Genomic DNA, 27,385 nt, shown 5'->3' on the forward strand with positions numbered 1-27,385 from the left:
ACCCAAGGTGGTAAGTTGGCCATTCGGCTGAAGGGCACTTACCGGTAAATTCTTTCTGCATATTGTCTCCAGAAAATCAAGGAAGTTCTCAGGTGATGAAACTGAATGTGAATATGTTGCTAGAAATAACTGAAAAAAATAATTATAGAATCATAAATGGTAGAAATTGAAGGGACCCCGCGGGTCACCTAGTCCAACCCACTGCAATGCAGAAATATTTTGCCCAACATGGGGCTTGGAAACTATAAGTCATAGGGCATTTTTATTCACCCCAGTGACTTGGACAGGTGAGATAATCCAGGACAGTCATTTTAAATCAAAATATGAGTAGTAGGAGTTATTTTTTAAAAAAACAAATGTGGTGATCTGCCATGGAACAACCCCACTGAAGAAGGTCACAGGGGTTACCAAGACTTCATTGCTGATTGCAAAGGGCCCCCCATAACAATTTGAGCTTCAGGGGCCCCCAAATGTAGGTCTGCCACTGAGCTAGTGAGCTACGCCATCCTGCAAACTCTACCCACTTTGGACTCTGCTCCCGCCCATTGCATCCATCCAGCCCCCAAGAGATCCCCACCCAATGGAACATGTCCAGAGATTCCACCCACCCTGCTATGCCCTAGCCTAGTTGGACCCTGGAATGAAACCCTTCCCAGGAATAAAGGCACAATAGTGCAAACTAGCTGAGTGACAGAGTGACTGCAATGCCTTTTTTGCCTTTGGTTGCTGTGCAGAATGAAGAGGGTTTAGCCAGGAAAAGAGGGTGAGAAGGAGCAGCTGGATGTCACCTTCCAGGTGTGCATTTGCCCTTGAACTGTATTATAGAATCATAGAGGACTCGTATTGACCAAGAGCGCTCCCCTCAGGGCTTCAAGCTGCTAGTCCTTCTCCTTCTGGTTCCTCTCCCTGGGGGTGAAATCCGAAGTGATTTCTCCTTGATCTTATTAAGGCACAAATGCACCTGGAAACTCTTTAGCCCCAAGAGGCAAGATGGGTGACATAAGGAAAGGTAGCAGAATCTTAGGTGTTGCCAGTAGGACCTGTGTCACTTCTGATGGCTCTATAGCCTGCATGGCTCCTCAAGGTGGGTCTCAGTGAGCCAAGCCCCCTCCCGTTAGAGGTCTCCGCACAGGGTTTCTAAACACCTGCTGGCAAATTCAAAGGCAGCTTTGCCACACTGCTTGTTTGTGTTAGAGACAAAATGGAAATGATTGTTCCTTTTATTAATACATCCATGTTTTATTGGCTTAAATACATGACAGTTTGGCCTCTTTACATTTCCTGATCCTTTGAAGTGCTGGAGGATCTGCACCAACAGAAGACTAAAGGATAACCAGTCAGGCAGTTGAAGCAAGCAGGTGGGAAGACTGCAAAGGGAAAACTCGCCCTTCGAGGAGGTAACCAGCTGCGCTTTGAAATGAGTCATTGCCAGAAGTCTCCTTTTCATTTTTTTTTTTTTAAAAATGCAGGTCCAACAAACAAAACATTGGCCTGTAACATAAATGTAAGCATCTAGTTCACTACAGGTGCTGCAAGATACATTTCAGGCTTTAAGTGGTGTCATTCTTATGCACCATCCAATTCACTTGGCATGAAGCTCATCTGCCTACAGTACATGCATTGACCTCCACCTCCAGGGTCTTCCCTGTGAGACTCAGAACAGCCCCACAGCTACTCATAGAATCATAGAGTTGGAAGGGACCCTGAGGGTCATCTTGTCCAACCCCCTGCAAGGCAGGAATATGCAGCTGTCCCATACGGGGATCGAACCTGCAACCTTGGGGTTATTAGCACCACGCTCTGACCAACTGAGCTATCCAGGCTTGCTTCCTCCTTTTGCAGATGTAGCCTGGGGGCAGTGCATGTCAAGGGATAGCCCACACGGTCTATGCAAGAACATGCATGGGGTCCTTGCCACTTCAGGTGGCAGTTTTGCTGGCTGGCAGCTGTAAAACACCAACTGGCAGGAAAAGACAAGCTTATCTGCTGATCGGATCAGCTGATAAGCGGCTTAGCGGCTTAGAAAAAGGGGGGGAGGGGAAAAACCCCGCAGGAACTCGCAAGACATTGTCGTCTTGCGAAGCAAGCCCATAGGAAATTCGTTTTGCGAAGCACCTCCAAAACGGAAAACTCTTTCGTCTAGCGAGTTTTCCGTCTTGCGAGGCATTCGTCTTGCGGGGCACCACTGTAGAAAAGAAAGGCAGGTGGTCTTTTAGTGGCCTGCATTTCCCAGTCACTACTGGAAGGCATCTGGGGGCTCAGCGCTGCCAGCCAAACCCCACCCCACCCCAAAGTGGCAGCTTTGCCCTTGCAGGCATATTTTTCTGTGGAATAAAGGGTTCCCCTTCCCAGGAGTCCCTGCAGAGGTCGCCCACCTATTGCTCCACATTTCATGGCAGAGTGGCATTAAGCATGGAGAACATCAGATTAACAGCTGTAGCGCCTAGTGTGAAGTGACCATAACAAGGCCCTTCATGGCCTTAACCCTCAGCACTGAGCTGGGAACTCTGGTGGGGAAATGCTCCCCCCAGGACAGGAGCAGCGGGAAGACATGCATCGCTCTGCTCTGTGACAGCAGAATGGAGGAAATGGGAACTGACGGGAACCCAGCAAAGTGCCAGGGGCAAAGTCTCAAGCTGGCTGATTTATGGGTCACAGTTTGGGTTTTGTATGTGCGCGCACATGTGTGCATTTCTCCACCCTGTTCTACAACCTAACCAAGAGCAGCCCCCAGAAGTTCAAGTGTCGCAGCAGCAGCAGCAGCAGCAGCAGGCATTGGAGATTGCTTGTCTGTGCTCAGGGCGGGGGTATCCCTGTCTCTGGTTGACACAGATCTTGAGCCTTGCTCCAGCCAGAGACATGATTAGCATTTCTGATGCCACACAGTGCAGAGAAACTTGTGGCACCCTCTAAGTGCTCTGAGGCAGCTACTCAATGTCTTTTCCATTTGTGCATTTGTGATGATTTCGAAGAATTGTAGAATTGGAAGGGACCCTAAGGGTCAGCAGGTCCAATCCACTGCCATGCAACTTGTGCTCATGATAGTATCAAGGCAGTTATACATAAGCCCACTTTCAATACCCTTTGCACCTAATAGCCGTAAATAAATAAATAAAAAAATAAATACAAAGGTTTTGAAGTAGACACACTGATTTGCTTCCAGTTTGTGCGTGGTCTCGTAACTTTCTGTTGGAACTGTGTCACTTTTTATATCCTATTTTGTCCCACTTTGGCTGCACTATAGCCCCTCCAGCAACAATATTGCCATGACATTGGGGAAGCATCGCAGAGGAGCTAATAAAGCAGGATTAGGTGTGGACATTCCAGAATATAGCCCCCCTAATGCACTATTATTGTGTCAAAAACATGTTGCAGAAGACAGTCCAGAGGGGCTGCAATTCCTCGTTTGCCATCAACACTTGACAGTCCACCCTGTGCGGGAAGCGACAACAGAAGCTCCATCCAGTGTAAGGTTGCCATACGTCCAGATTTTCCCAGACATTACTGGGATTTCAAAAGCGGAATTGACGTTGGGGGGCGGTTCTGAAAGCTGGCGCTTTGGGGTCTTCCTATAAAAAAGCCCAACAACTTTCAGGGTGTCCTGGTTTTTACTTTTTAGAAATATGGCCACCCTAATGCAGTGTCAAAACCTAGGCTAGACACATAGCGCAGCTGCAGCAAGAGATTGGAAGAGGCGCCTCTACATCTGGGAGCAGCAGAGTGATCAAGTGAGGCTGCAGCATTTGCACCTGCAGCTGCACACAGTCCCCCTTGGGCCTTCTTCCTCTTCACGTGACTGCAGTGTGGCCACTTGGGCGTGGCTTGGTGCAAGTGAGCTTCTGTCACAGATGTCTCAGGGAGGGTGAGACACAGTGCTACTTCCCACAACAGGATGGAGAGCAAAAGCAATTGGTTTTCATGGGCAGACAAGAATCCCTGTTTGTGCAGGCTGGACTGTTCTGTTCTGTCTGCAAGCAACTCCCTGCTAACACTCACTTTGCTGCACTGCCAAGCAACAAGCAGGCGACCGTACTCACAACTGAGTGTCGCCCCTCCCAGGCACTGATTCCAGCCCATGAGATTCCCCTCGCAGACCTCCAGCATGTATTTCCCCCTCCGTCCCCCAAGCCTTTGCAGCCTCCTCCCAATCAAGGTCATGGAGGGTTCCTGCTCAGTAAACTTCCCACTCTCTTCTCAGCCCCACCACTTTGGCAGCTATATCCAGAAAGGGCAGCAAGAAGCCAACAGCTGCATTTCCCAGCTTATTGTGGACACCTTGCGACTTTTGCTGCAAACCTTCACTCTCCCTGGAAGCCCCAGCAACAAAGTGCTGAAATGAGGCTGCAGCTGCTTTGCAAGCAGAACTCTGCAGGGCAAAACATCTGGCAGCGGCATCTCCAGTTAAGCAGGTTCCAGGCAGCAATGGCCCCATCCTGGCCTGAGAACCAGGGAGAGCCAATATCGGGACAGACAGAGAAGTATGGGTGCCTACTTTCCTCTAAAGGAAAGGCTTTGGGATTTGCTCATAGAATCATAGAGCTGGAAGGGACCCCATGGTTCATCTAGCCCAACCCCCTGCAATGCAAGAATCTCAACTAAAGTACCTGTGACAGACAGTCAGCCAATCTCTGCTTAAAACACCTCCAAGGAAGGAGAATCCACAACCTCCTGAGGGAGACCGTTCCACTAATGAACAGCTCTTACTGTCAGGAAGTCCTTCCTGATGTTTAGTCAGAATCTCCTTTATTGTAACTTGAAACCAATGGTTTGAGTCCTGCTCGCAGGAGCAGGAAAAAGCAAGCTTGCTCCATCTTCCATGTGTCAGCCCTTGGGATGTTTGAAGATGGCTATCATATCTCCTCTCAGTCTCCTCTTATCCAGGCTAAACATACCCAGCTCCCTCAACCGTTCCTCATGAGGCTTGGTTTCCAGACCCTTGATCATCTTGGTTGCCCTCCCCTACACACATTCCAGCTTGCCAATATCCTTCTTAAATTGTGGTGCCCAGAACTGGATACAGGACTCCAGGTGTGGTCTGACTAAGGCAGAATAGAGTGGAACTATTACATCCCTTGATCTGGACACTGCTCAGTGGGTTAGGTATGCAATGATGCAGGAACGAGACCTTCCAGCTGTCCTCTTCTCAAAGCCCTCTGCCTCCCACTCTGAGTGCAGCCTGAGGACCCCCACACCTGGCATCTACTGTTCCAGGATGCGCCCTTCCCCTCCCCTCCCCCTTGGCTTCTCTCAGCAGCAGGAAGAGCCTGCCTTGCTACTGGTATGCAGGTCAACCGCATGGCCCAGCACACAGTGCTCCAGCTGCTCCTCCATGGCCAACACCTGCCGCACAGCTTCCTCAAAGGCCACAGCCACGTTGGTGTCGTCCTTGGCACTCGTCTCCAGGTAGGGGTAGTTGCCGTGCTCCATGCACCAGGCCTGGGCCTCTTCAGGGGTCACCTGCCTCTCCAACTTGTCCACCTTGTTGCCCAGAACCACAAAGGGGAAGTGGTCAGGGTCCTTCACGTTGGCATAACAGATGAACTCCTTCTGCCAGTGGCCCAGGTTGTCGAAGCTCTGCCGGTCATCCACACTGAAGGTCAGCAGACAGCAGTCAGCCCCCCGGTAGAAAGGGGTCCGCAGGCTCTTGAAGCGCTCCTGCCCAGCTGTGTCCCAGATCTGGAGTGTCACGAAGCGCCCATCCACCTCCAGGTCCCGGTTGAGGAACTCCACCCCAATGGTGTGGAAGGCCTGCGAGTCAAACTTGTTGGTGACATAGCGGTTCATGAGGGAGCTCTTCCCAACGCCGCCATCGCCCAGGAGGATCACCTTCAGCAGCAGTGACTTTCCACTCATGGCAGCAGAGGAGAGATCTAGAGGGAAAAGGCAGCCTCCATTAGTGAGAGGGCAGCTGTTAAGGAGCCCCTGTGTATGTCTCTCTCTTCCACCACAGTAGAGAGAGGAATACTGCCTGCCACTCCTGCATTTCCAGTGCCTGCCAGGGGCAGAGGACCTTTTTAGATTGAGGGCCACAATCCCTGCCAGGCAACTTTCCAAGGGCCACATGCAAATGAGGGGTGGAGCCAAGCGGAGAAGCTGGCAGAGCAACAGATGCAAATTTTACCTTTGTGCAGTGGGCCTGTTTCCACACACACACTCACACCTTGCTTTGCTCTCTATCCTCCATCCAGGGAGAGGCATGGCCAGAGATCAAGGACACACTCCACACACTAGTGAGAGTTCCAAGGGCCAGACAGAGAGGTACAGAGGGCCGCATTCACCCCCTGGGCTTGAGGTTCTCCACCTTTTTGATACGCCTATTAATTTGTGGGACTCATTGCCACAAGGGGTGGCAGCAGCCGCTGGCTCTGAAGAGGGACAGATGTGAAAAAGGCCTTTCTATGGCTACCAGCCCATGTGACTGCATGCAGCCTGGAAGGTTTCCACAAGGATTCAGGGATGTCATGTTTCTGCATATCAGTCATTGGGGGAAGGGGCCATGGTGCTTGCACTCTGCTTGTGGGTTTGTAGGAATGACTTAGACTGAGTCTGACCACTGACTGGTCCATTGAGTTCTGCCATGACTGACAGCAAGGCTCTTCAGGCTTTCAGGCAGGGGACAATGCCCAGCCCTTCCTGGAGATGCCGTCAGGGACAGGCCCTGGGGCCTTCTGCATGCCAAGCAGGTGCTCTGCTGCTGAGCTAAAATAAAAAAGCAAATCTGGCTCGCCATTATTCCAACAGAACGCTGAACCAGAAGACAAAAGGCCTCTGATCCAACAGGGCTCCTCCGATGTCCTCAGGGCAAGGGCTGATCCACTATGAAACTAACAAAGTTTAATCCCACAGGGGCCCCAGAAGCGACCTTCGTCCACATTTGGCTTAAAAATTTGGGGTATAGTAGGCCAGATTTGAGTGGCACGACTCAAATTGATTAATTTTCTGTTGCGTATATTTCAACAATCCCAAAGCTTGAGAGCTGTTAGCACAGACGTTTTGTAAAGGTGTGGTGATCTATCATGGAACAACCCCATTGAAGAAGATAACAGTGGTTACGCAGACCTCGCTGCTGCCTGTGAAGTTCAAGCTTCAGGGCCCTCAGAATGTAGGTCTGCCACTGCTTCAGGGATGCCAATTTGAATAAAACATTGGAGGCAGGCAGGTAACTCCCAAGACATTTGAATTGCAACACCAATTCACTTTGGGGGGAGGGGCCAGCCCCCTCAAATATTTTATTTTATTGTGGGGGAGGGCCAAAGGCACCTCACTCCCTAGGAGTTGGCCCCTAAGCTCAGGGCAGAGAGCTAAAGGGTGGCAGGCAGTGTGGTGTTCTCCTAGCCACTCCTTCAGTGTAGGCTTGTGGTTTGCAATTGCAGCTTTGGAAACTGGATGACTCTGCAGGGCAGACAGAGGCAGTCTGAAAGTAAGCCGGTTGCCCCATGCCGACAGGGAACACAGCAGTGAGGGCAGAGGGCTGGCTGAGTGCCCACCTGCAGCGTACCTGTACTGTGGAGAGAACAGTCCCACCTCCAGGGCAGCCTGGCCAATGCCACACCTGTGCCTCAGCAGCATCACTGAAAGGCAAGGCAGGTCACTCAGCATGTTACCATGCGGGGTGGGAGGACAGTTCATGCGTAAGTGTCCCTTTCGCTCCCCACATTGTCTCTTGATGGGCAGACCTGCCACTTTGCAAAAGCCCCCACAAACAGCACAGCATTCTGCTCAGAGAATGAGCAAGCATTTGGTTTTCGGAAACCACAGGCCCTGACATCGCTCTGTCTGTGGGCATGGCTGGCACTGCCATTGTGCAGGCTACCCCCCCCCCCAGGGAGAGGGGGCCAGCACTCCCTCCCCCTGCTCCACCCACTCAGAGTGATAGACCTTCTTTTCCCTAAGATGAGCCAGAAAGATTTACTTTATTGTCGTTTTATTTATCAAGGAACCTACCTCTACCTGCTCTCCACTGGAAAGTGGCAGAGTGGGTCATGCATGAAAATTAAGAGTCTGGATCAGGCCAAGGTCCCCACCCCGCGCAGTCCTGCATCCTGTCCTGACGCAGAGGCCAAGCAGATGCCCTTTAGGAGAAACCAGCAAACAGGAGCGCTCAGCGGTGGTTTCCAGCAAACGGCATTCAGAAGCATCCCTGCCTCCGGGAGTTTAGATTTTAAAAGGGCGGATCCCTTTGCAAACAGGGCAGGTTGGAGGGGGCAATGGTGTGCTCGGAAGCGTCTCGGTTATGCCCAATGGGCTAGACCCGAGGGCAGGAATCCCGGGACTCCCCCCCCCCCCAGCAGAAGCAGTAAGAGGGCCCCGAACCCCCACATTTGGGAGGGAGGGAGGAAGGCGCATCCATCCTCCTCCCCGAAAACCGAACCATCAAACCACCCTCCCTTGGAGAAGACCACAAAGGCCGGGATCTACCTGACCCGCCGGGATCCGCCCATTGCCCACCCCGTCCGGCCTCCCGCAGCAGTGCAAAGGGGGAACTGGATCCTGCCCCGAGGGAGCGCCCAATGACACACCATCTCCCCACGAGGCCTCCACGCAGCGCACCTGCCCGCCGCCGGCCTCGGACGGGTCTCGAACGCGCGGCCCGCGCTGACCGGGAGATCAAAGGCGCATCTGAAGTCGGGCGGGCCGGGCGATGGGGGGGGGGGGACCCCACCGCGCATGCGCTCACTGCCTGCGAAGACCCGAGCGTCTTCCGCCAGCATCACTTCGCTGCTGTGGCCACCAATGGGAAGAGAGCCCGCCTCGCCCCCGCCCGCCCCGCCCCCATGCCGCGACAGGTGTGAAGCAGGTGCGCCGCTGGGGACAACCGTTACCCGGCCGCAGGCAGGCAAAGAGCGCGGGCAAAGGGGCAGTGGGCGCGCGCCCTCTTCTCTGCCAGGTGGGAACAACAGGAAGGGAACACAGTGGCAACTACCTTACGCTAAGGCAGACCAAAAGCCCACCTTAGTTCTGTATCGTCTGTACGGACTAGCAGCAGTGGCATCTGGAGGTGACATGTGGGGTGTAGCTACTACATCTCAGCTTTTGAATAAAATGGCTCTCCTGGATTATCTCACCTGTCCAAGTCACTGGAGTGAGTAAAAATGCCCTGTGCCTTATAGTTTTCAAGCCTCATATGGAGTAAAAGATTCCTGTATTACAGGGGTTTAGCTAGATGACCTTGGAAGCCCCTTCCAACTCTACAATTCTATTATTATGTACAGTGGTACCTTGGTTCTCAAACATAATCCTTTCCGGAAGTCTGTTCCAAAACCAAAGCGTTCCCACACCAAGGCGCGCTTTCCCATACAAAGTAATGCAAAACAGATTATTCTGTTCCAGACTTTTTTTGGGGGGGGGGCACTAAAACAGCAATTTAACATGAATTTTACTATCTAATGAGACCGTTGAGCCATAAAATGAAAGCAGTAATCATTGTACTGTACTGTAAAATAAACAAGACAGTACTGTTGATGATAAAAATAAAAAAGTTCTTACTTGCACTGATGATAGAATTATAGAATAGAATCATAGAATCATAGAGTTGGAAGAGACCACAAGGGCCATCGAGTCCAACCCCCTGCCAAGCAGGAAACACCATCAGAGCACTCCTGACATATGGTTGTCAAGCCTCTGCTTAAAGACCTCCAAAGTAGGAGACTCCACCACACTCCTTGGCAGCAAATTCCACGGTCGAACAGCTCTTACTGTCAGGAAGTTCTTCCTAATGTTTAGGTGGAATCTTCTTTCTTGTAGTTTGGATCCATTGCTCCGTGTCCGCTTCTCTGGAGCAGCAGAAAACAACCTTTCTCCCTCCTCTATGTGACATCCTTTTATATATTTGAACATGGCTATCATATCACCCTTTAACCTCCTCTTCTCCAGGCTAAACATGCCCAGCTCCCTTAGCCGTTCCTCATAAGGCATTGTTTCCAGGCCTTTGACCATTTTGGTTGCCCTCCTCTGGACACGTTCCAGTTTGTCAGTGTCCTTCTTGAACTGTGGTGCCCAGAACTGGACACAGTACTCCAGGTGAGGTCTAACCAGAGCAGAATACAGTGGCACTATTACTTCCCTTGATCTAGATGCGATACTCCTATTGATGCAGCCCAGAAAATAGTCATTATTGGATGGGGGGGGGGGGTTATCCATTTCTGCTGTCACACAATCAGCTGAACTGGGTTCGACACAGTCACAAAAACAAATTAACCGAAAAAAGCCTCAAAAAAAAAAAAAAGCAAAATAAAGAGCAAAACAAAAGCACCAGATACAGTGGTACCTTGGTTCTCGAACTTAATCTGTTCTGGAAGTCCGGTTGGCTTCCGAAATGTTAAAAAACCAAGGTGCGGCTTTTGATTGGTGCAGGTGCCCCAGAAACAATAGCCGACAGCTGTATCAGACATTCGGCTTTTGAAAAATGTTTGAAAACTGGAACACTTACTTCCGGGTTTTCAGTGTTTAGGAACCAAGGGGTTTGAGTACCAATGTAATGTAACAAGAACTAAGGTAAAAATGGATTTTTTAATTTTAAAAATGGAGAAACTATATGATGCAGTTGAAAAGGATTGGCAATAGAACCCATGAAGGGGTGGAGGGAAGTTAGAGATTCAGGGAATCCTATATGTTTATGTTTATGATTAGTATTTGAATATGAATATAAATGTAAATTGCAAAACTGAATAAAAAATGGTTTGTTTGTTTTAAAAAAGACTCAGTTTGACAAACATTGCACTGAATATCAAAGAATTTTGTTCAACACAACAAGCCCATCCACCACATTAAAATACCCATATTGACTTTCAGTTATATTTTTATTGCTTCTTTTATTTCTAAGTGCCTGCTGGAAAAATCCACAGAGTGGCTAGTGGATAAAGACATTCTGGCAGCAGAACAAGTGGGATTTAGACCCGGCAGGTCCATGCTAGATCACTGCCTAAAATTACAACACCTTATAGAAAAATATAAGTCAGGAGGGCAGGCCTCACTATATGCAGCCTTTCTTGATCTAAAAGCAGCCTTTGACTCAGTTCCCAGAACAAGACTCTGGGACAAGCTTCGGGCCACTACCATCGATATAAGGCTACTATTCAGGTAGCACAGTACACTCAAATACGGCCCTTAGAGTCAGGTGCAGCCAGCTAGGGCACTTAACAGATCCCATCAAAACAGGTTGGCTGGGGAAACTCAGCCAGATGGGCGGGGTATAAATAATAAATTATTCTTATAGGGTGTTGGGCCCCTTTATTATTTAATTTTTATTTAAATAACCTGGTAACCACTCTCCATAACTTCGACTTCCACCCTCCCAAGTTAGCAAACCGGCACATCACGGCTCTGCTTTACGTAGATGACGTGGTAATACTATCCAGAACCCCCACAGAGTTTAGAAGAGCACTAAGAAAATTAGCTGCCTATTGTGAGACGGAATGCCTCAAAATAAATATCAGAAGACCAAAATTCTTGCTTTTGGGAAAAAACCAAAGCTCAGAAACTGGAAACATCAAGGCCAAAATTTAGAACAAAACCCCGAACTACTGCCACTGTTGACAGCCTGTTGCCCCTTCACTCTGCTTGAATGGGTTATGTCACAGTCAGGTGTTTGTGAGCATGAAAATGCTGTTGGGAGTTTCAGCAATGAAGGCTCAGGCATAACATACTGTTTGAAAGTCTGGATATTTCCTCTTTTTTTATTTAACAAAATTTATATACCGCTTTTATAATTTATATACAAATTACTAGGAGAGTAAGTTAAACATATACTGTAGTTTATTCACTTATAGGCTAGTTTACATACTTTATTCCTTCTTATACTTCTATCCCACCTTTCCTCCACAGAGCATACACACTTCAGCCTCCACCTTCTCCATTTTATCCTGACAGCAATATTGTGAGCTAGGGCCATAGCTCAGTGGTAGAACAACTGCTTAGCATGCAGAAGGCATCAGGTTCAGTCCCCAGCATCTCTTGGTGGGACTGGGAGCGCTCTCTCTGCGCTTCGAAGGCTTTGCGTTGTTATCGCTGAAGCCAAGGAGCCTGCATTTGCTCCATAGGACGCACACACATTTCCCCTTAATTTTGGAGGGGGAAAAGTGCGTCTTATAGAGCGAAAAATACGGTATATCCAAAACCAATGTAAGGGTGAGAAAAACATAAATTTTACAGTGTGTGACCTATTAAGGGAGAACTACAGAAAAATTCATCATAGATGGTACTTAACACCTGACAGATTGTCAAAAATGAATAAAATGAACAACAATAAATGCTGGAAATGTAATAGGACCAAAGGCACATTATACCACGTGGTGGACTTGCTCAAAGATTAAAACCTTTTGGGTCATGATCCACGACAAGATAAAAAAATTGATAAGGGCACCACACAATAAAAAGGCAGAGGCATATCTACAGTGGTGCCCCGCAAGACGAATGCCTCGCAAGACGGAAAACCCGCTAGACGAAAGGGTTTTCCATTTTTGAGCTGCTTCGCAAGACGATTTTCCCTATGGGCTTGCTTTGCAAGACGAAAACATCTTGCGAGTGTTCCGATTTTTTTCGCTCCCCCCCTTTTTCTAAGCCGCTAAGCCGCTAATAGCCTTTTAGCCGCTAATCCGCTAAGCCTTTAATAGCCGCTAAACTGCTAATAGCGCTAAGCCGCTAATAGGGTTGCTTCGCAAGATGAAAAAACCGCTAGACGAAGAGACTCGCGGAACGGATTAATTTAGTCTTGCAAGGCACCACTGTACTAGGAATTCTTGATAAAGATATCCCAAAGGATAAAACTAACATATTCTTATACGTGACAAAACGTGTTCTCCCTAGCAGAGAGCATGTGTTGAGGTGGGGGATACAAGCCACCCCAGTGTTGCTGGGCGGATTTGTGGAGTGACCCAGGCAGTGAATTGGTTAATTGGGTCGCTGGGATGAATTGCTTGTTGCCAATTTTGAAGGAGGGGTCAGAGGTTTTAAATATTGGACGCCCAACTTTGGGCGTCCTTTTGACTGCTTGCACTGGATCACATGGAGCACTTGGACTGTCTGGAGGACAGTGAAGCAATCTTCTCATTGCCTGGTTACATTTTTTTATTTCCCCCTTCATTTTAATCCTCTCTAGTCCCTTAAATAATTTAATTCCCCTTTTTTCGTGTTTGATTTCCCACCCCACCCCATATCCCTGCCCTTTGGGAAGATTCTCCCTGTATCTGTGGCTTGCCTTTCCCAGTAGGGAGAGAGCCCCCATTAGGGGCTTTCTTTCGCAAAAAGGTTTCCCCCATTTCTCCTGTTGTAAATTGTGGGGCTAGTCAGGGCTGTTCCCAGCTTAGCTGGAATCACTTTTGTTTATAGTATCCCCAAAGGTTGGCTTTATTTTGAGTGTGTGCAGCGCTGTTGGCCAAATTTTAATCTAGCCTTGGGCGGGAGCACTATTTTGAGTTCCTTTAATATTGCTATGTGACTAAGAGTCTCAAGAGCAGACGCAGGGAGGCCTATTTGGCCTGCACATAACTTCCAAGCCTAAGTCTGCTACAGGTAGCAGTTAATGGTTAAGTCTCTTTGACACGTGACTCACTCTCTCTATTAAGAATGTATCTGCTTGCAGGCTCAGTTGCTGCTAATGTATATCTGAGGCAGACAGAGGGCGCCAGAGGCTCTCTGTGCCTCCAATGACTATGAGCACTCTGTGTATGCTCTTGAACTATGCTGTTTCTGAACAAGTTTATTTTCTTCAAGTTTGTTTTGCCCTGATAGTGGCGACTGCCATTTTAGAGACGAACCATTGTGGTTTGTGGCTAGAGTGCAGGAGTAGGACCTGGGAGACAGGGTTCATCTCCCTCTTTGCCATTGTTATAACAAAACAAAACAAACTGCTACTTTTGGACTATTCCGTTGCTCGGTAGTTTGGCCCATTTGTGATTAAAGAACTTTGTGTTTCTTGAGGGGGTGCTTCCCTCTAAAAGGGCAAGCAGGGTTACCTGAACAAGCTGTGGGCTACCTCAACTCTGTTATTTCACTGGAAACATTTATGTCTGGCCTAGCAGGTGATCCTAGGGCTTTGCCCTAGAATTCGATGGCCTCTGGCAGCGTTTCCGGCCTGAATAGTGTCCCCATGAGGTGCACGAAACATTGGTTTCACCGGTTCCTTACACTGTTTAGTTTTTTGCAGACTATGACAGGGCCTTTGCAGATGCCTCCAGAGCTTGCCTCTCCTGCAGAGGATGACTTACTAATGCCCTAGGTGCCTTCTTCACAATATTGCTGTCAGGATAAAATGGAGAAGGTGTAGGCTGAAGTGTGTATGCTCTGCGGAGGAAAGGTGGGATAGAAGTATAAGAAGGAATAAAGTATGTAAACTAGCCTATAAGTGAATAAACTACAGTATATTTTCAACTTACTCTCCTAATAATTTGTATATAAATTATAAACGTGGTTTATAAATTTTGTTAAATAAAAAAAGAGGAAATGTTCAGACTTTCAAACAGTATGTTATGCCTGAGCCTTCATTGCTGAAACACCCAACAGCATTTTCATGCTCACAAACACCTGATGAAGGAACCATTGTGACATAACCCATTCAAGCAGAGTGAAGGGGCAACAGGCTGTCAACAGTGGCAGTAGTTGGGGGCTCTTATCTATTAAAAAGCCACAGAAAGTCTTTTCTTACTGCCTGAGGAATTAATCCCTTATTTAACATTCATAATTGCTGGATCGATTTAACAGGACTGGAGCTAACATTTGCTTGGATTTGGCATCATTGATAGGGAAATGACTGCTGCGTCCTCTGCTTTGAAGTCACCCTGGTCTTTGGTCCTCCAGCACCTTCTTCAGCATGTCCAACCCATCTAAGAGGCGTATGATACTGGTGTTCCACTGGGTTAGGAAGAAGCCCTTGACAGAGAAGCCGTGCTCTACCATCTCGGCCAGACCTTCTGCCTCTGCACCAGCTTGCAACACTTCTCACATTTCACCCCACTTCACGAGGAGCAAGACACAACCCGCTCCGCTCAGGAGGTCCAGCAGGCACAAGGTGCTGCGATTGCCGAATCTCACCGACCCCAAGTTTTTAAGATCTGTCATTGGCAGCGTTGGCCGGAAGAGAGCCCGCAGGCGTGGCAAGCAAAAGAAGACTCCAGCGGGAACAGGAAAAGGGGTGAGGGCTAGGCTAGAGGCAAGAAGGCTCCAAAGCTATTTGCGTGGTGGGATTGCTTTGGAAGATGCCTTCTCACAATCTCTACCCTTGAACCACATAAGGACATAAGAAGTGCCTGCTGGATGAGGCCACATTGGCCTGTCTAGTCCAGCATCCTGTTCTCACAGTGGCCAACCAGAGTCCTGTGGAAATGAGAGCATTCTGTATTCCCTTCCTGCATATTCCAGCAACTACTATTCACAAACGTTACTGCCACTGACTGTGGAAGTAGAGCATAGTCATTGTGCCTAGTGGCCATTGATAGCCTTTCCTGCATAAAACCATCCAAGTTGGTGGCCCTCACAGCTTTCTGTGAGATTGAGCTTCCAGAGGGTAGCTGAGCATGCCTGCTGCAGGAAAAAACAGGCATTAAAAGCACATTTCTCCCAAAGAATCCTGGGAATTGCAGTTTGTAAAGGGTGCTACAAATTGTAGCTATGCGGTAGAAGGGTAATCTACAGTTCCCAGGATTCTTACAGGGGAGAAGCAATAATGCTTTTAATGTATGGTGTGTACACAGCCTCAAATTAGCTCCACCAGCTCTGTAATACTAGAGCAAAGATTATAATGCATATTGTTGTTGTACTTTTAAAAATATTATAAAACCCATTCCTGCAAGCCATGTAGTCTGGAATAAACTCAGTCACCCCTCCCATCATTAATTGTTTCTACTAGGTGGGGAGGGGTGTTGGATCTGCTTCCCTGCCTTGAAGAAAGGCGCAGGTCAGATGTGTGCCCAGACCTGGCCACGCTTCACAAGAGAAGTGTGTTGGTTCAAGGTGGCCACGCTGCCTGCAACGTGCACTCCTTCCTGACGTGTCTTCCCCATACCCCTTCTTCCAGAGGCTGTGTTGAAGTTTTCCATCACGTGGAACACAAACTTGCGGAACTACCTCGAGGCGCAGGCAGTGGTGGAAACCCTCCTCAAGCATGAGACACCAGAGAGTCTCTTGCAATACGAAGGGATCAAAGCAGCTGTGGAGTCTCTCCTACCATACACGGCACTTCCAGAGGCTGGGCCGGTTACTGCAGGCCTCCATGTTCCTTGATTTCATGTGACAAAACATGAAGTTGCCTGACGCCGCCAAGTGGGACGAGGAGATGGACACGTGATGAGCTTTATTTATTTATTATTAATTTTATTGAGTACAAATTAGAAAAAAATACAAATATACAAAAAAAGGAAAATACATGTAACCAATAGAAAATTAGAAAACATTTTACTTCTTCTGATATTTACAATTATTTGCACCTCTAAAAAACAATATTCACAATAAAGAAAAGAAATGAAAGGTAAAATATAAAAGAAAAGAACAAGAAGATAAAGAAAAGGAAGAATTAAGATCAAGAATGAGAATTTTAAAAGTAGATAAGTATTCACTATACACAGCCGTTTCCAATTTATATTTATGTTCAATTATGTATTTTCATCATATCCTTATCTATCTTAATTAAAATATCTTTAAAAGACTTCCACTGTTTGCCTCACACGTTTTTGGTAGTCCATTTGTCAAAACCTCTATTCATATTTTTCCTTTGGGTCTCCTTAATGTCTCACTTCGTATTTTTTATATTACTCACAAGATTATTCTAAACACAACCAGATTTTAGTAGCCGAGCCCTGGTTCCGCGCTCTGGAGGCTTCGCGTTGCTTTCCCTGAAGCCTGGAGAGCGAGAGGTGTCGCTGCACACTGACCCTTCTCACTCCCCAGGCTTCAGGGATAGCCGCCTGAAGCCTTCGGAGCGCAGCGCGAGTTCCCTCCATGTTCCAGAGGCTTCAGGTTCCTTTCGCTGAAGCCAGGAGAGTCTTGCTCTCCCGGCTTCAGCAAAAGGAACTCGAAGCCTGCGGAGCACAACAGGAACTCGCAATGCGCTCCAAAGGCTTCAGGGATCTTTGAGGCTGGCGGTGGGGGAATGCAGCGCTTCCGCCCACAGCCAGCCCCACAAGCTCAGGGGGCAGTGGGAAGGCGGCGCACAGCCTTTGTGTTGCTCCCCGACCTGGTCTTTGAGGCTGGCGGTGGGGGAAAGCAGCGCTTCCCCCCAACGCCAGCCCCACAAGCTCAAGGGGCAGCGGGAAGGCAGGGGGCAGAAAAGGGTGCGTGGCTTCTGTGGGCTTTTGCGGGAGGTGGGGGTATTGCCATAGCCGCGCACAGCCTCTCCCGGCTGGAGAGGTGGCACACGGCTATGGCAGCAGCCTCTTTAGCCACGCGCCACCTCACCAGCTGGGAGAGCGCGCGCGGGGCTAAAGAAGCCATAGCCCTGGGCTTCCCCGGCAGCCCTGAGAAGCTCGCGGAGCAATGGGAAGGCTGCGCGCCTTTCCGCTGCTCCCCGACCTGCTCTTTGGGGCTGGCGGGGGGCTTCCCCCCGGCAGCCCCAAAGAGCAGGTCGAAAGGAACCTGAAGCTTGGAGAGCGAGAGGGGTCAGTGCTTGAAGGCGCCCTGTTTTAGAGGGGGGAAACGGGGGGGGGATTCTCCCCCTCTCTGCGCAGCGCCTCCTGCCGCTTCGCTGAAGTCGCGCTGGGCAAAGAGGGGGAGATTTTTTTTTCTTGTTCTCCCCCCTCTAAAACATGGTGTGTCCTATGGTCGGGTGCGTCCTATAGAGTGAAAAATACAGTATCTCTATTTCCTCACATCCAGAAATGCAAGAAGGGCTTTCACTCTTGCTAGAAGCTCAGCCTTGCCCTCACCGGTTCTGGAAGGCTCCTATAGAAGAGTCCCTTACCCACAGAGACTTTGAGCCTGCCCATTAGGGGAAATAGGAAGCCCCGAACTTATATTTTTTAGCTGTCCTTCTTATGCTGAGATTCGTAGAGACACCATTGATCCTTTGCTGAAGAGGCTCGCCAATCTTTCAGACGAGTCTAAACTTAATTCTTTCCTCTTAGGCAAAGATCACAAGACGACCTGGCTGGTAGCCAGATTCTGCGCCCAGATTTGTAGGCACAGATCATCCTCTAGAATAAAATAGCTTACTAGGGAAAAGCTGTAGTCGCCCTTTGGGCGCCTCAGGGTCAATTTTTATGGTAGCCCAAATCTCAGTTGTAAGGGTGAATGTATATACTGTATCTCAATTTTAACTCATGAGCTATTGCTGCAATCTGCTCTAATTGTATATTTTATCTTAATGAACACTGTTTTTATTGTGTTATGTGAAGTGGTCTTTGACAGTAATAAATTATCTATCTATTTCTAAGTGTATTTTAATCGTATTAAAATTTGAACTGCATGTGATTTTTTTTAAATAAAAAAAATAAGTTGGCATCTAGCACTGCACATGACAGCTGTTAAACAACAGTCATTAAGTTCTCCTCCAAGGCCCTCAACAATTTTCAAGTGGTTCGGGGCAGTGAGGAATTTGACAACCACCACCCTGGGTATTAATTTGGTTGTCCAGCATTTTCTCCCCACCCCACCCCACACTCCCTGCCTGTCCTAACAAATTATTTCATACTATAATAATTCTTTCACAACTTTTACTCCAATTCTTTCTGACAACTTATCAAAAGATGCCCTTCTTTCCTCACATATTCTTTTCTGCAGCGGCACCCTTTAAGCCAATTTATCCTCCTCATTCCCTTTAGTATATATCTCTTTAAACTTCCCCATTAAATAAATGTTTTAAAAGGAAGACATTTTCTTTGGCACTTGCAACATCTATCTGCTTCGTTTCAAACACTTAAGAGAGAGAGAGAAACTGATATTTATTGCCGGATTTGAGAACGTTCCTCTGCTTGTGTTTCAAGAAGATGGACTTTTTTCCATTTGCTCTGCTTCCTGCTCAGTTTGACCTGGTTCTCAGTTTTTAATGATGGGGCTCAAACAAGTTTCTGGCCACAGCAACCTTCACAGGATTTCTCTGGATCACTTCTTGTTTGATCATCGCTGCCCATATTAACAAGCCTGTCTGTTATCTCTGAATTCAGTTACACTGGCTTAGATCAGCTGTATGTCCTTCGGATCACCGTTTTTATTTTTATTACACTCAACAACTGAAGATGAGTTTGGAAATTGGCAATATTAACTCCAGAGATGCCAGCCTAGATTCTGCCAGTCTTTCACTTTGGTGATAGGGGCCTTTTGGTTTACGATGCTCTATAAAACATTGTATACAATGATGGTGGCGCTTTTTAACAGCTCTGGTTGACCTTACCATTAGGCAGGGTGATTTCGCTCCTTTACACAGCAGTTTCTTGGAGACCAGTACATTAAAGGAAAGGCAAAAAAATAGCCAGTGATATAGAACTCAATCCTAAGCAAGTCTACTCAGAAGTAAGCCCCAAATGGGGCTTCCTCTCCAGAATGGGCTCATCCAGACTTCTGTTTCCCCCACTGCTTTCTCCCAGGAAAACCTGTGGTTCAGCCCTGAATTGGAACAAACAGCAATAGGGATTGATTGATTGATTGATTGATTGATTGATTGATTGATTGCAGATTGTGCTTTGTTCCAATATAGCACTAAATAGCGGGTTTTCTGGGCGGAAGCTGTGCAAAGACAAAACTGCTTGGACCCATGCCTGACAAGCACGGGACAAACAGAAAACTGCTCAGACTTCTGTTTTCTAGGCACAAGACAAATGGAAATGTGGATGATCCCTAAGTTTATTTAAGATTTGCAGCCTTCATTTGCTTGTATTTTTGCCACCCCAAAGAGGAGGGCCGTTAGGGATTTTCTGCACCCCAGAGGCTCAGTAAAGAACTACAAGAGTCAGAAGCCATTTGAATGCCACAAAAACTGTTTGGGGTTTGCAAATCCCTCTGTCTCCAGTTGCATGACATGCTCCTTAGCTTGGGAAGAACTATATTTGAAGGCAGCAGACCCTTGTCTTCAAACAAGGGTCACCAAACAACTGTTGTTGTTGTTGTTGTTGTTGTTAAGGAAGTGCAATAATAAGCAAAGTGGGGAGGGAACCCCACCAACTGTGGGTTGGAGAAGGTTGCTGTAATGTTCCTGTCCTCCCTACCTGTGACTTCTTTTAAAAAAATTGTTGTTGTTTAGTCAGGTCCGACTCTTCGTGACCCCATGAACCAGAGCACGCCAGGCACTCCTGTCTTCCACTGCCTCCCGCAGTTTGGTCAAAAGAGTTTGGATTTGATATCCTGCTTTAGCACTACCCGAAGAGTCTAAAAGCGGCTAACATTCTCCTTTCCCTTCCTCCCTCACAACCAACACTCTGTGAGGTGAGTGAGGCTGAGAGACTTCAGAGAAGTGTGACTGGCCCAAGGTCACCCAGCAGCTGCATGTGGAGGAGCGGAGACGCAAACCCGGTTCCCCAGATTACAAGACTACCGCTCTTAACCACTACACCACACTGACTCTCTTTTAAAAAAAAAATAGTTTTTATTAAAGAATTTTCATAGTCAACAAAGTTACATACAACTTTCTACAGGTCAGCTGCATTTGGTGTGAGACCCTGCTGTCATACATATTGTGGGATTGGAGGGTGGAGAGGATTGGGGGGCGAAGAGGGAGAAAGAAGGCGGGTAATTAGCTTTCATTCTTTGCTTAGTATATGTGCGGAGGTTTTGTGTCGGCGTTGCGAGGGTAGGCTCTTCATTTGTCTGTCTGTCTGATTTTGTTGGTGGTACTAGAAGTTGGAGAGCCCATAGCATGGTTGGTTGCATTTAGTTGATTGTATGTGAGTTTTGTTTGTATGCGTGTGAGGACCTTTTGCCCTGCCCTGATTGTGTCATAAGGCATGATAAATGCCTGTAAGTGGCAGCTGGTGAGGACTCCAGAACCTTGGATAGTGCCAAGCAGACTACCTGTTCTAACAACTCAAACAAGGCCTTTTCTCCAGTCTTGGGCCTAACCTCTCCCAGCCCCCTCCTTCATCTTTGCCTGTGCTGGCAAGCAGGCACCAAGAAGCATGAAACACCAAGCCACTCTGCTCTTCAGCAGAGTCTGGTGCAAGCATTGTTGTTTTGGGAGTCTCTGGATCAAGGGGGTCCCTGCTGACGGGCACTGTGGATGGATCTGAGCTCAGTGCCTCCATAGCTTGCCCCACAAGTCTTCATGATCCAGCTAGCTCTGCTGCCTCAGTGTCAGAATCAAGGCTGCTGCTGGTAGAAATGGTTAATGACAGATCCTACCCACCACTTTTTTCTCAGGGACTGAGAGGGCAAGAGGAGCAGTAGACAAGAGATGGGCTAAGCAAAACACTCTCTTCTGCTGCTTTTCTGTATTAATTGCCCCCTCTCAAATGCTGCAATGGCAGGCATTCAGCAGTAAGATGGCTAGAGATGGAGAACAGTCATGTCCCTTTAAATCTTCTGATGCAGCTGAAGACAAGGCAGACCATTTAGCTGCAAATGCTGATGTGGCGGAAAACAGCTTTTTGACAACATTATGAGCTGCGCTAATGATCTCAGTGCTGAAAAGTTTCTCACAGTTACTTAAGTGGAAGAGTTAACCCCTGCCTTTGATTCTGGACTTTAACCCACAAAATGTCCTCCTGAAAATTCTGGGTCCAAATCTGAACACACACACGGCACAACAGACAACAACATAGGTGGAGAACAGGCTCATCAAAGTATTGCTGCCCACTTTCTGCTTTTCCTACACAGGAAGGAAAATGAACATGTATTCGTGTTTTGCTCAAGTACAGGCTTGCCAATACGTTAGGAAAATTCCCAACATATCCTGGTTTTGGGGTATACAAATGGTGTCAGGGGGGAATTTTGTCAGGGAAAACCTGGATGTATGGCAACACAATAGAAAATGCAGCGGAAACAACTCAAAAAGCTTTAAATCGCTATTTTGGGATTAGGTTTGTGGTTTCCTTAAAAAGCTTTGCAGAATTTTACATTTTGAGTCAAATTCGCTACTCAAAAACCCTACTCAACTATTAATTGTAAACCCATCAGGACAGGGAACTGCCTTCTTGTTTCTCTCTAAAATAGTGTTGATAATGGAGGACAAATGGATTAGTTGACAGTGAAATTCTATGCATGCTTATTCAGAAGGCATCATCATCATCATCAAACAACAACAACAATAACAATAATTTATTATATCTACCCCGCCCATCTGGCTGGGTTTCCCCAGCCACTCTGGGCAGCTTCCAACAGAATATTAAAATACAATAGTCTATTAAACATTAAAAGCTTCCCTAAACAGGGCTGCCTTCAGATGTCTTCTAAAAGTCTGGTACAGTAGTTGTTTTTCTCTTTGACATTTGGTGGGAGGGCGTTCCACAGGGCAGGTGCCACTACCAAGAAGGCCCTCTGCCTGGTTCCCTGTAACTTGGCTTCTCACAGCAAGGGAACCACCAGAAGGCCCTCAGAGCTGAACCTCAGTGACTGGGCAGAATGATGGGGGTGGAGACACTCCTTCAGGTGTTCAAGGGGACCTACTCCACTTGGGTTGGAGCGTTACTTTCATATTATATATGTGGACATGTTTTATGTTTTTAGTATTTGATGTTCTGTTAAAACAATCAAAGTGACTTGCAATAAAATAAGAAAATCCATCAGAATAGAAATGAGTCATTAACAACAATATATTAGCAGCACATAAAATATTAATGGATAGCATTCTAGAACTAAATGCTCATACAGATAGCATTAAAAGGGAAAAAATACCCCTAATAATGTGGTAGTGGTGGTGTTAAAAACATATAACAACAATAGTAGTAATTTCATTAATTTGCATTTCGTATAACACAGTTGTTAAAAGTTTTTAAAATGGCAGATTATATATTAAAAACTAACCTGGTTTAAAAAAACAAACAAACTTTGCTAATCCACTAAAGAGGGAGCTTAGCAGATCTTACCTGGGAGGAAACTCCAGTCTTGGTGCCACAAGGAGGGGGGAGGGAGAGAGAAGGGTGTAAACAAATCTATAATTATCATACAGAAAAATAACATCCTTCCAGCTGCCTTCTTCAGCTCAGCAGGCTTGCTGCAAAATTCATTATCGGATGTTGCATTCACAGTCACCTTTATTGTCTGCTGCATTTACAATAATTAGACCTATAAACACTGATTTATAAAAATGACAAACAAGAGTCCCCAGTAAGGAAGAAACATGAGTTCTTTTTATGGCTCAGCACTTCACAGAAGCCACACACACCAGGCCGAGAGCAGTCATGTTATTTTATGGTTAAATTAAAGGATCTCTCCTCCTGTGGCCTTTCATTCAGCTGCTGTCAGCCACTCTAAAGGGAGACCAGGCATCCCAGATAACAGGAAGTACTAATTCTGTTTTTCACATCTTAATTTCTCTCTCATGGATGCCTAAGCAAGAGGGATAGTAAAACAACAAGAGACCTGTGAGGGGTGTTTCTGTGACCAAAGCAAAACTGTCATACTTCCTTGTTATTTTTGCAATTGCCAGGAGGTGTAATACTTGTAATGCAATCTCATTATATTTATCATACTGATTTTTCAATCTATATGTTGTTATATTTGCTATTAAGTTGTTGGTTTATTATGTTATTATTACATTATTCTCATGACAGTTGCTTTTGATATGTATTCCTGCCTTCTTTGGCCTCCCCCACTTGAGATTTCCCCCACCCCCCAGACATAGAGACATACTTAGTGATAAACCTGTTCTATTGGTGAAATGTTTTGCACCAGTGGAACACTGCTGAGCAACAGCAGTCTTTCCCAGGCTTACCGGGAGATGCCAGGGATCGAACCTGTGACCTTCTGCATGCAAAGGAGATGCTCTGCCACTGAGCCACAGACCGTTCCCAAGAGCTCTTGTAAATGCTGCCCCATATAATTCCACCTTGGAGCCAAAAGAGCGTCCTCCCCCCCCCCCCCGTCCCCCTCTGTTATTGCAATGTGTATTGATTCAACAAATGGCAACATTGAACACCAACCAAGGAAGTACTGCAAGTGGTCAGGTGTCATTTCAGTGGAAAACAGGAGTGCCTGGCGTGCTCTGGTCCATGGGGTCACGAAGAGTCGGACACGACTAAACAACAATGCAGCCTTACCATTCACCTGAAGAGAAAACACTTGCTTTCTCTTCCACTAGAGAACACTAGATGGCAGCATTATTGTTCCTGTCAAGAGTTCTCCTGTCTTGTTCCCCTATTATTCCAGGATGCAGAAAAACAATACTGTAATCAATTTTAAAATGTCCCATCCTTTAGGTAACCCCGAAGCCGCTGTTTATAAGGGATATCATTAACATGCTATTGCTTTCTTGAGATAATGGGTATTGATATCCCTTAATAAACACAAATTCAAAACCCACAGTGGATCACAGTGGAGCAATACATTTATTAAGGTCAATCAAAAAGTCACAAAAAAGCAAGCAAGGTTTTGACTTATTGGCCTAAAGGTGACACAATAGCAGAAAATAGACTGCGTATTGTAGCCATGTAATCTGCATTTAGACTCAGTTCCAAGATAGAGACCGAAGGCGTATTGGATTAGTCTCTGCTAAATTCTGCAGGTATCAAGTTACACCTCAGTATTCTGGGACAAAGGAGTGATCCCTGTTTCCAAAAACACAAAGCTGGATGGGATAGGCCAATCTGTCAATTTTGGCTCCTCTCAGTTTCTAATATTTCCAGCCTTTATTCCAGTTCTCCACATTTCTGCATCAGTTTCCATTAAATAAATAAATAAATAAATAAATAAGCATATTATATTTTGCATGCTGTTGCCACTATAAATCACATCAGAACTGCTTCTGGCAGTGTAAAGTGACGCATAAATTGAATAAACAATTGAACTTATTATTTTATTTTTTAAAAATCATTGGAAAAAACCACCCTTTTAATTTAGTGCATATACTAACAATTCTGCCTCGCTTTTCTTTCCAAACCAAGGGACTCAAAGCTGCTAACAGGAAAAAAGGAAAGCAACAATCCCCATATAAAAAGCAGTTCATACCAAATTAAAAATAGAATCATGGAATTATAGAACTGTAGATTTGGAAGGGAACCCCAAGGGTCATCTAATCCAACCCCCTGCGATGCAGGAACCTCAGCTAGATCATACAGGATAGAAGAACTCGGAATGGCAAAGCAACAACTCCTAATTCAAACATCAACATAGTTAAAGGCTTGCGGAAAAAGAAAAATATTCAGACAATTGCGGAACACAAATAATAAAGAGGAAAATAACCAAGGAACCTGTGTGGCCCTCCAGATGTTGTTGGACTGCAACTCCCATCATCCTCGACCATTGGCCTGGCTGGCTGAGGCTGATGGGAGTTGGAGTCCAACAGCATCGGGGAAGGCCCTGTCTCACTCATTCTCAGCTTAGGTTATCTTCTTCTTTCTTTCTTGTGTTCTGACATTGTTTGAATACTCTTCATCCTCCAAAGAATCCTGGGAGTTTGTTAAGGGCGCTACGCCCAGGGAGGCGTAGCTCAGGGAGGGAACTGTAGCTCTGTGATTTGGGTGACTTTGTCCCATCCGTATATTTGAGGGCTTTGTTTGAAGGAAACTCGGAGCGTTGTAATTAGCCTCAAATAGTTTTAGATAACTTCAAGGAGTTTTGGATGGCTTCAGCAGGATTTCAGAGGGGCTTTAGAAGAGCCTCAAAGGAAGGGAGGGTGTTTAAAATGCTGTCCGGTGACTCCTGGAGTCCTTATCGGGCTGGGATATAAGCTTGTTTTCCGGGAGTGTGTCTTTCCCTCTTATTAATTTTTAAAAGCTCCTACTCACTTTGCTGAGGCTCACAGCATCAGGCTCACTTGCATCAGGAGCCATCTTCTTTCGGACAAACTACAGCTCCCAGGATTCTTTTGGGGAAAACCATGTGCTGTAAATGAGCATGGTGTGTGTAGATGTGACTTCAGTCAACACAGGAAAGAAACTAGCGGTCACCAAGGGAGGAGCAAAATGTTACCCATTTTCAGCAGGTGCATAAAGGGTACTTTTGCAAGCATTTCCAGTTCAGAGAGAAAACCAACGCATGGCCTCTGTGGTCTCAGTTTCAATGCGCAAGCCACACACACACACTCACACACACCCAACACACACTCTTAACCCTATGCCAGCATCAGCATGGGAACTCGCAGCCTTCGTGTACTCCCACCTCTCCCACCCTATGAGATTCCACACACTGGAAAAAGTACCATTTACTACGATCACTTTGAGCCAGGGAAAGAGGGAGTTATTCCTCCCCGACACACCCATGTGAGGCAAAGCATCGTGTGGCTCCACCTCAACCCCAGAGGTCTCTCCATCTCTCTCTGCATGCAGAAGGAAATTTCACGCAGAGGGAGGAAACACCATGGCGAAAGATCCCCAGGAGATCTCTGAGGAATTCTACGTCCAAGATGTAGGTTGATTGCTTTGTTATCCTTTTTACAGGGTGGGTTAGTGAATGCCTTCAATTACTTGCTAAAATCTGTCATTCTGTCTTTCAAAGCATGCATGCCCAGCACATTATAGCTTGCCTCGACAACTGACTTTTCTCTAACTTTCCTCTTTTCTATCTATTAGGCACAAACACCTAAAGCTACGAAAGAACTCTGCAAAAGATACAAGATCTGTGGGGTGTTGCTTTGCAGCCTAGTGCTCTCTGTCATCCTGACATTTCTTGGGGTCTATTATTTTTGGAATCCACCACCTAAAAAAGTAAGTTGCATTCTGTGCATTGAATTTAATATTTATTTTATTTTATTACTTATTTAAAATCTACCTAGTATTTCTAAATATCCTCTTTTGTTATTATTTTAAGGACGCAGACCATTCAAGTAGATTTTACGCAAAGTTTTAAGTGCTTACCCTGCTTTGCTTTTTAATAATGGGATCCTTTCCACAGAGGCATTCCATCTCCTTCATAGTAGCGGTCACATAATAAATTTGTGAATAAGTGCTTTCATGTTGTTTCCATTAGCTTGCCAGAAACTGGTGGAAAAGCCACTATGCCACCACTTTAAGGGAGAGGGAGCCAAATCTTGAGGGTGGCTGATTACTCTGTGCTGTTCCGTGCCTGCAGCATTAAGTAGCCAAAAAAGACTCTGGAAGGGGGAAACCTGTTGTATTGCATTTTCTTTTATTAACCTATTTTGCAGGACATTGGGCGGGGCGGCTAGAGCTCATTCATACACTTATATGGGAAGCTCTCCTATATCAAATCAGACCACCGCTCCATCTGGTTCAGTACTGTTGGCTGACAGCAACTTTCTGAGGTTTCAGACAGTGGTCTGTTCCATCCTTACCTGGGTACTTTGCTTCTGAGTTGCAGCCCTTTTATTTAAAAACACAGCATCCATAATCTGATGCCATACTATCATAGGACTGGC

General features: G+C 46.6%; 2 protein-coding genes and 1 long non-coding RNA gene across 6 annotated transcripts in view; 2 read left to right on the forward strand and 1 right to left on the reverse strand.

Annotated features, from left to right (window-relative positions):
* On the forward strand, positions 1-1,455 carry LOC310698131. The gene is made up of 2 exons (XR_014521350.1): positions 1-92; positions 1,263-1,455. It is a non-coding gene; the product is annotated as an uncharacterized lncRNA (long non-coding RNA).
* RAB9B (RAB9B, member RAS oncogene family) lies at positions 1,219-26,099 on the reverse strand. Of its 3 annotated transcripts, none has more exons than XM_083484831.1 (3): positions 8,551-8,661; positions 2,184-5,870; positions 1,219-1,983 (listed from the first exon to the last, which is right to left on the reverse strand). In XM_083484831.1, the coding sequence occupies exon 2, from the start codon at positions 5,851-5,853 to the stop codon at positions 5,248-5,250; it is 606 nt and encodes a 201-aa protein (XP_083340957.1). In that variant the 5' UTR covers positions 5,854-5,870; positions 8,551-8,661; the 3' UTR covers positions 1,219-1,983; positions 2,184-5,247. The 3 variants fall into 3 exon arrangements, 2 of the variants coding, with proteins under 2 accessions (XP_083340957.1, XP_083340956.1); XM_083484830.1 differs by lacking the exon at positions 8,551-8,661 and adding an exon at positions 7,945-8,079; XR_014521292.1 differs by lacking the exons at positions 1,219-1,983; positions 2,184-5,870; positions 8,551-8,661 and adding exons at positions 18,231-19,354; positions 25,797-26,099.
* TNMD (tenomodulin) overlaps positions 8,990-27,385 on the forward strand; it is a 37,020-nt gene continuing 18,624 nt past the window's right edge. The window contains exons 1-2 of one of the 2 annotated variants that reach the window (XM_083484810.1): positions 8,990-9,082; positions 26,580-26,714. Coding sequence is in view for 1 of the 2 variants with exons in the window: in XM_083484809.1 (XP_083340935.1) it covers positions 26,368-26,415; positions 26,580-26,714 (183 nt within the window). In the remaining variant the exon portion in view is untranslated. Of the gene's footprint in view, positions 9,083-26,293; positions 26,416-26,579; positions 26,715-27,385 lie in introns of those variants that run through there. The other variant, XM_083484809.1, reaches the window with a different exon arrangement.

Source organism: Podarcis liolepis (assembly GCF_965112155.1).
Source record: "Podarcis liolepis genome assembly, chromosome: Z".
NCBI classification, from domain to species: Eukaryota; Metazoa; Chordata; class Lepidosauria; order Squamata; family Lacertidae; genus Podarcis; species Podarcis liolepis.